Source organism: Physella acuta, unplaced genomic scaffold (genome assembly GCF_028476545.2).
Source record: "Physella acuta isolate Inbredline_101_S28 unplaced genomic scaffold, ASM2847654v3 ptg000327l, whole genome shotgun sequence".
NCBI classification, from domain to species: Eukaryota; Metazoa; Mollusca; class Gastropoda; family Physidae; genus Physella; species Physella acuta.
The window spans coordinates 146,536-155,368 of record NW_026731846.1 but is presented as its reverse complement, the minus strand read 5'-3'; the positions used below and the strand labels follow the sequence as shown (position 1 = coordinate 155,368).

The 8,833-nt window shown below is 40.3% G+C and overlaps 1 protein-coding gene across 1 annotated transcript; it reads left to right on the top strand.

The window, feature by feature from the left end:
- Positions 1-1,840: 1,840 nt before the first annotated feature.
- Positions 1,841-7,901, top strand: LOC131940719 (beta-1,4-galactosyltransferase galt-1-like). Its single transcript, XM_059299485.1, has 3 exons — positions 1,841-2,346; positions 4,212-4,445; positions 6,948-7,901. Exons 1-3 carry the CDS (start codon positions 2,066-2,068, stop codon positions 7,894-7,896), a joined length of 1,464 nt encoding a protein of 487 aa, XP_059155468.1. The 5' UTR covers positions 1,841-2,065; the 3' UTR covers positions 7,897-7,901.
- Positions 7,902-8,833: the final 932 nt, after the last annotated feature.

Here is an 8,833-nt window from a genome sequence, read left to right as displayed (position 1 = left end):
CCCAGCTATTATATATTATTATATATTATGCATGGTAGGGGTCTATCAAAACGTTATTAAACGTTATAGTATGTAACGTATGTTATGTAAAGTGGCGGGTCACACTTGACCTATTTTCGTATATTTTGCAAATCTTCTGTTAGAAAATAATCTGTTTGTGGAAAATCATGCACCTTTAATATTAAATAAAAATATCCCTTTGTTAAATTTTTATTTTAACTCGAATCGAATGTTTACACGGGGCTCCATTTAATCATTTTACACATTTACCATAAAATTTGAATAAAGCAAACCGTCTAATCATTTTTACACGTTTTACCATATTATTCGTTTCAAACCATAAAACACCTTTCCGCTCAACTGAAATGTTTATAATTGCTATATTAAATTTTTTTCCTTCGTCGCATGATGCGCTGAAGCAGTAGCGTAGCGAGGGGGGGGGGGGGCATATGTCCCCGGGCGCCGACCTTAGGGGGCGCCAAAATGGGTTGGAAAAATAATTTGAAAGGTTGAGGGGGGTGCAAATCGAAAGTTTGAGGAAGAGGTGCAAATCGAAACCATGAGGGGGGGGGGGGGGTGCAAATCGAAAGTTTGAGGAAGGGGTGCAAATCGAAACCTTGAGGGGGGGGGTGCATAAATCGAAAAGTTTGTCCCCGGGCGCCGGGAAGGGTCGCTACGCCTCTGCGCTGAAGGTGTGCGCAACCATCCATTAACCCTGGCCTGCACCATTAAACAACCACACGCACAGACTTGTGGTGTCGTCTGTCACACCACTGATAACCATCTCTTAGCGTGCACACCACTTTACGAGAACCTCAAGCTTAAAACAGCATTAAACGGAATAACCATCAATCTTTCACCCCAGCAGTACCCCCTCCTCAGCACCTCTCCCTACGACCGACTACGCTTCTATCCCGAGACAGACGAATTCGAGAAGTTAACAGCGTTAAATTCTATTTGTGTTGCTGTCGCGCATTTTTTTGTTTTTCTTTCATTGACGGAGCGTGAAGACGTCTACCTGCAAGTTGATTGCCCACCTGACACCAGTAGCGTAGCGAGGGGGGGGGGGGGACGGCGGGGGGGGACATATGTCCCCGGGCGCCGACCTTAGGGGTGTGCCAAATTGAAAGTTTGAGGGGGGGTGCAAATGAAAAGTTCGAGGGGGGGGGTGCAAATCGAAAGTTTGAGGGAGGGGGGGGGGGGGTGCAAATGAAAAGTTCGAGGGGGGGGTGCAAATCGAAAGTTTGCTCCCAAGGGGGCGCCAAATTGAAAGTATGTCCCCGGGCGCCGGGAAGGGTCGCTACGCCTCTGCCTGACACGGTACAGTTAGACTACACCTAGCGTGAATAACATGCAGTTATTACACGATCATGGAGGTGGTCTAGAACTCTTCAGAAAACAGGTGTGTCAGGTAGACTCAGTAGCAGTATTGTAATCACAGGTTTCTCGGTTGTATAAAGACAGTGTAGCTTTATAGAGTCGTCATGCTTTACAAAGCTAGACACTTTAAAAAAACAAGCTACAAAATCAGTAAAAGAACGTTTCTCCACACTCCAAACTTGTCCCTCCAGCCCCTATCAGATGTAAAATATAAAGCTACCCCCCAACTCTTCTATAAGCCCCCCCCCCCCCGTCCTCCCTCCCGCAAACACCGCACTCCCAGTAGATCTGAAATCTGTATGAAAACAAATTTAATCGCAAGCCCCGCCTCCTCAGCTCCACTTCCTGATCACGTGACATCTGAGGCGCCATTGGTCGCCTGAAAATCTGTGTGCTGAATTCCAACAAAACTAAAACACTGCGGGTTTGTTTTTTTTCTTTCCACGCAAAGATTATACTCTCTAAACTTTTCAACATTGTCTACACAGCTTTTCGATTTGTTGAAAAAATATGTTCATTACCATTTATTTTTCTTTGTGTGCAAATTAATAATCTACCTTTATTGTATTTAAAAAAATATATAAGGACTATATTCTGTGGATTAACTAGTTTTTTTCAAAATCAATACAATCGATTAAAAGCTGTTTATGTTAAACACACTCTCTAAAAGTATGCGATAATAAAGATGGCCGGTTCTAATTGCCAAAAATGGACGTTAATTTGTCGAAACAGATCGCGAAATTTGCGAATTCTGTTTCGACTCTTATTCGGGTTAGGGTTTATAGTTCTCTGCGTTTTTATCAGTAGTTACTCAGGCACGCTTAGTAATAAACTGCGTGGTGTTTACTTTGCTGATAATCAAGGGAAAATAGTGAGCGATGGTGACCATTCGACACTGCACAAACGCAGCCCCTTTATTCGGGAAAGGTCACAAAACAAGGCGGATAATGATGTGTCGCCCAAGAGGTAAGTTACTGCTTAATTAATCTTAAAATAACTATTTTATTATTATTTTTTTTTGACGTATGCTTTAATCATTGAGTATATCGTGATTTTCTAATTAGACCTAATTAAGCATGACATGTTTGATTTTAGAGTGAGCTACCTCGCCATTTATTTTAAAGTAAACAAAATCTGTTTAATGAAAGAAAGAAAAACGTAAACAAACAAGACCCTGTTTTTTTTTATCAACCTGGTGATTGGACTTTTTCAAAATGAACATTTTTTTTAACTAGGCAGAGAGGCGTTGTTCGTCCGTAATTGACGCCATGTCGTTTTAACCGATTTCCTCCCTCCCCTCTATTCCACTACAATATCGTCACACAAGATAGTCACTCCCGCCCGATATAAAATGACCGTCTCCCCCAATATGAAAACAACCATACCTTTAACGTAACATCATGTTTTTTTAACATGTTTTACCTTTAAAAAATGTCTCTTACTCTAACCGTTCCACCCTCCCCCTCCCCTCTCCCTGTTGGTTTTTCTCTCCACAAGAGACATTTTAAAAATAAATCTTAGTGCTAAGGGGTCATCAGTAATCGAAATCATGTTTTTGTTCAATATTTTTACCTCATCCACTCTCCATAGCCACACAAAAAGTCTGAATAGCGTTGTAATATGATGAACAGGATTGGTCTGTTTTTTTTTTTTTTTTTTTTTTTTTGTATTGTTTTTCAACGAACTATGACGACATGGGTAGAGGGTACAAATCGTCTCAACTTGAGTGTCATCGGTTAAGAAAGCCCGTTATTTTCTCAAGTCAAATATTTGTCAAAATCTAATCAAACACCGGATCCTACTGCTCCAATTAAAAAATCCCCCCCCCCACTCCAAATGAAAACCTAATCGTGTAATCAAATCTCCATGTTAAGTAAACAGTTAAAAAACAAATGCCAACTGCAGTTGTAGCCCTAAAGTGTGTACTCTCAAACATGTGGAAATGTTGATTTTGTGAGAAGAGTTCCACACAGGGATATCAAGTTTGTTATGCTAACAAGGACTTAGCGGGCTGTCTACGAAATCAGATGTGATGGTATTTTATGTAATGGGAGTGTGTGGTGTATATGGTGTTTGATGCTGTAGAAGTGTTGTATATGGTATATTATGTAGTGGGTGTATTGTATATGATATATTATGTAGTCGGTGTATTGTATGTGATATATTATGTAGTTTGTGTATTGTATATTTTATGTATTGAGTGTATTGTATATGGTATATTATGTAGTGGATGTATTGTATATTATATATAATGTAGTCGGTGTATTGTATGTGATATATTATGTAGTTTGTGTATTGTATATTTTATGTATTGTGTGTATTGTATATGGTAATTTATATTGAGATAGTGTTGTGTACGGTATTTTATTTATTGAGTGTATTGTATGTGGTATTTATGTAGTGGGTGTATCGCAGAGGCGTAGCGATTGGGGGGGGGGGGTACATATGTCCCCGGGCGCCGACCTTAGGGGGCGCCAAAATGGGTTGTAAAAACAAATTAAAATGTAATTTTAGCTGCATTTTTGCATTATAAACAGTTTGAGCAAGGGGGGGGGGTGCAATTTGAACATTTGCTCCCGAGGCGGCGCCAAATTGAAAGTTTGTCCCCGGGCGCCGGGAAGGGTCGCTACGCCTCTGGTGTATCGTATATGGTATTTTATGTAGTGCGTGTATTTTATTTATTTACATCAACTTTACAAACACATTTGTAAATCAAAATAGTAAAACCCACACAAAAAAAACTTATTATAAAAGTATATTTTCTTTTAATAATTGGCTACGTTCAATGCAGAACAAAGTCAGTTTTCATATTCCTTTTTTTCCCTTGTTAGTTCTCACGCTGATGACGTAACATCCGGTGAGACTTTCCAACAAATCAACCAACAGCAAGCCTGGGTTTATTCCGCCTACATCGACGTGGTCAACGCTAAAATCTCCCTGATTCGGATATTCGCCATCATTAGCTTGAGCCTCACACAACAGGCGTACTGTCTGGTGGAGGAAGGGGGGAGAGTGACCGTCATCAAGGGCGTGTATCGCCCCCTTTTTGATCATCGTTCTATGAGGTAAGTCTAGAGGACATTAGAGGACATTGTCCTGTTACAGCCGTGTATTGGTAGAACAGAGGGGTTTGATGTGGCCATGGGGGTCATAGATAACGATGTGAGGTTCTAATACAACTTTTGAAACCCTGTTATTTACCATATCTATATCTATATCCATACCTACCTACCTACCTACCTACCTACCTACCTACCTACCTACCTACCTACCTACCTACCTACCTACCTACCTACCTACCTATATATATATATATATATATATATATATATATATATATGTAACTAGGGGAAGTTACCAGACATAAGAACGCGGTACAGCGCTGTCAACTTTGACACGACTGATGTAATAACACAGGTGGTGGCTGATAACGATCAGAAAGCCAAGGCGTAGTATCTCGGGAAGCGATACGAAAGGCGGTCTGTCAACTTTGATGTGACAGGATGCAGATGGCTTATTAAATCGGACTGTACAACAGAAGCGGCGTAATTAACATTCTGATACAACGATTACGATTACGATTATGATAGGACCGAATATGAGTACGATTATGAAGGGGATATAAGGAAGGCGACGGCTGAGCTCTCTCTCTCTCTCGCTCGCTCTCGATCAGTCAGTCTGTGTGGCAGTATCAAGTTGGTTATTGAACGGGTTAGCCGTATTGTGTTAAGAAGGATATAGACATGTGTATTCAGTTATATGAAGCCTAGTGAGGACTGTTGGGGGTCCGTTGATTCAGACTATTATTGTGAAACATCTCTCTTGATTCATTATATTATTGTGAAGCATTCTTTGATTCATGTAATAAAAGGATCAATAATGAACCTGCATCTTCGAGTATCTATGCTGTGGTCAATGTTGTGTGGAATGAGTGGTTAGACTCGGGAAGGTCACATTTGGCGTTGTCGGCAGGGTAGCCAGAGACTCGTTACATTTGGCGTTGTCGGCAGGATAGACTCGGGGACTCGTTACATATATATATATATATATATATATATATATATATATATATATATATATATATATATATATATATATATATATATAAGGAAGTCAGAGAGAAAAATGTGTATGTTTGGTGGAAGAGTTTGGTGGCATATTTTGGTGGCAGAGTTTGGTGGCAGAGTTTGGTGGAGGCAGGATAGAATAAACAACACTTGGTCTAGTCCCCCAGATCGAGTTCCTCCCATATGTAAAAAAAAAAGTGGCTCGACCCCTGTGGAGGGGGGGGGGGCAGGAAGTAAATGTTTTGGGTCTAGCACCGGCAGCATTGGTAATAGATCTATTTGTTTTGTCATTTTGTTGCTGGTGTTTGCACTGCTAGAGCCGGTTAGGCTTGTGTATAAGGGCGAGAGTAGTTTCGGTAAATATCAATAAACAACGTAGATTATAGAGAGTAGACAATGTTTGAGTCTACAAAGAAAAGTGGCGTTTTGTTCTATTAATAAAGCAGCGAGCAAACTCTTTTACAAACATTAAAATTTTTGTTCATGCACATAGAATCCAGTTCGTACCACATACAAAATCTCTTAACTCCCTAAAATACCTGGCAGACTCACATAACACCTGAAGTAGTCTGAGTATGCTTCAGACTCCGAATTCGAGCAACACTTAAAGTAGTCTGAGTATGCTTCAGACTCCGAATTCGAGCAACACTTAAAGTAGTCTGAGTATGCTTCAGACTCCGAATTCGAGCAACACTTAAAGTAGTCTGAGTATGCTTCAGACTCCGAATTCGAGCAGCACTTAAAGTAGTCTGAGTATGCTTCAGACTCCGAATTCGAGCAGCACTTAAAGTAGTCTGAGTATGCTTCAGACTCCGAATTCGAGCAGCACTTAAAGTAGTCTGAGTATGCTTCAGACTCCGAATTTGAGCAACACTTAAAGTAGTCTGAGTATGCTTCAGACTCTGAATTCGAGCAACACTTAAAGTAGTCTGAGTATGCTTCAGACTCCGAATTCGAGCAACACTTAAAGTAGTCTGAGTATGCTTCAGACTCCGAATTCGAGCAACACTTAAAGTAGTCTGAGTATGCTTCAGACTCCGAATTCGAGCAACACTTAAAGTAGTCTGAGTATGCTTCAGACTCCGAATTCGAGCAACACTTAAAGTAGTCTGAGTATGCTTCAGACTCTGAATTCGAGCAACACTTAAAGTAGTCTGAGTATGCTTCAGACTCCGAATTCGAGCAACACTTAAAGTAGTCCGAGTATGCTTCTAACTCCGAACTTGAGCAATAGTAGCCTTTCACTCCCTTTCGGAAGTACTCGCATCAGATTGTATACCATGCTATCCTTTATTATACTTTGTAAAGTTATTCCGTCGATAAGACCAAATGTAAACATCCAAAAAAATACCAAACACAACTAGACTAGATGATTTAGGGGAAAACGAAACAAGTGATTTTTTTTTCAGATGAAAATACTTGTGTTGGGTTTTAATTTTTCCCCCTTTATTTCTTGTTGTTACTAGTATGTAATCAATGTTTTCTTTACTTTTCTACCAGATTTTATTCCGGGAACTTCGAGTGTAACCTACAACCACACAAAAAACCCGACTACGTCGCCGTGACGTTCAACACAACACAGCAACCAAACAACAGACTCCGGGTTGTCTACCCTGGCTCAATACTGCGCAACTTCACCGTGTGTCACCCGGCTTTATTTAACTTCAAAAACCCCGGCCAGATTATCCAAGCCATCGAATTCAACCGAATCCTGGGCGCCGAGCATTTTTTTGTCTACAATTACACCATCTCCAAGGCGACGGACGCCGTGTTGAGGCACTACCAGGATCTGGGGTTGTTGACGGTACTACAGTGGCCGCTTCCGACGACGGAGATTTGGTACTACGCTCAAATGGCGGCCGTCAACGACTGCGTGTACCGGAACAGAAACGTGTCGCGGTACGTCGCTATTCAGGACACGGACGAGTTCATTATCCCCAAACGTCACAACAGCTGGAATGACGTCATACGTTCCATCGAAGCGAATCACAGCCGAAGTCAAAATTCCAACGGTAATTTAACCGCAGCGGAGAAGAAAGAAATTGGTTCGTTTATATTCGAGTGCACTTTTTTCTATAATATTACTCCGCCATCTTTTTGGGCGGAAGTGAAGAAAAATTTCAGCATAACAAACGAAGTGGAGGGTTTTCTGAAGAAATACTCCGTGATTCCGTTTCTTCACGTTCAACGCCTGAACAAAACGTTCACACTAAGGTCAAGGACGAAGACCATCGTCCGGCCGGAACTGATCGTCCAGGCCGGAATTCACGGCACTTTCTACCACAAGCCGGGGGCCGAGTACACGCTGGTCAAGAGTGACCTTGCCCTTGTGCATCACTACAACAAGATCGCTAAATCTGGTCTCTATGAGACGTCGGCGTTGAGGTTCACACACCAGGTCTATCCCAGACTCAAATCAGCTTTTGCCAACTTGTCGGCTGTCTTCTAGACCCCCCCCCCCCCCCCACACCCACCGGGAGGGGGCGGATAATATTGAGCTTTACTGCAAAAAGCAAGAAGAATGTATCAGCTTTATTGAATTTGAAAGCTTTCATAAAGTAATAAGGTTGATATTTTCACCCTTTGTGTAAAATGCGGATGTTCTGAGCTTATGTGTAGAGGTTGAATTTTTAGTGTTCGTAAAAACAAATGGTTAATCTTTTCAGTTTTTTGTTTAAACGTTGATATTTTCAGCATTTGTGTCTAGGCTAATATTGTGTTCAGCTATATTGAGGAAGGGGATAATACCCGGATCTTTTTGACCCGAAGAAATTTCTTACATAGGAACTCAACGAGCTTCCAGCTAAAAGCTGAATCTAGTATGGATTGGAGTGTTGGAGATCATAGGTGATCTACTGGTTAAAATAAACACCAACCATTGGGTCACTTATATATATATATATATATATATATATATATATATATATATATATATATATATATATATATATATATATATATATATATATATATATATATATATATATATATTCTGAATAGGGGGCCACACTTTGTTGAATACTCACGATCTGAAATATACTAGGGGTGAATTGTTGACCATGTTGTGATACTTTATAAATATTATTCTCAATTATCTGATTTATTCATTAAATTTGTGTTAAACACAAAATACATACGTATGCATACGCTGATTGTCTGCTCTTTATATATTACTGCAAGCTTTTAAAAAGCCTATACTCGATCTTGTACGAATATCTTTAATCGTGAAATTTGTTGATTTAGTTAATAACGATCGAGATGGTAGCAAATTCAGTTTTTAAATCTTAATTATAGACTTTAAAAAATTATTTCTAGATACTAGTAGGCGGATTAGCATAATGCTGACCACACCATTCCTTCAAATGCCGAGGTCGCTGAAACAGTTG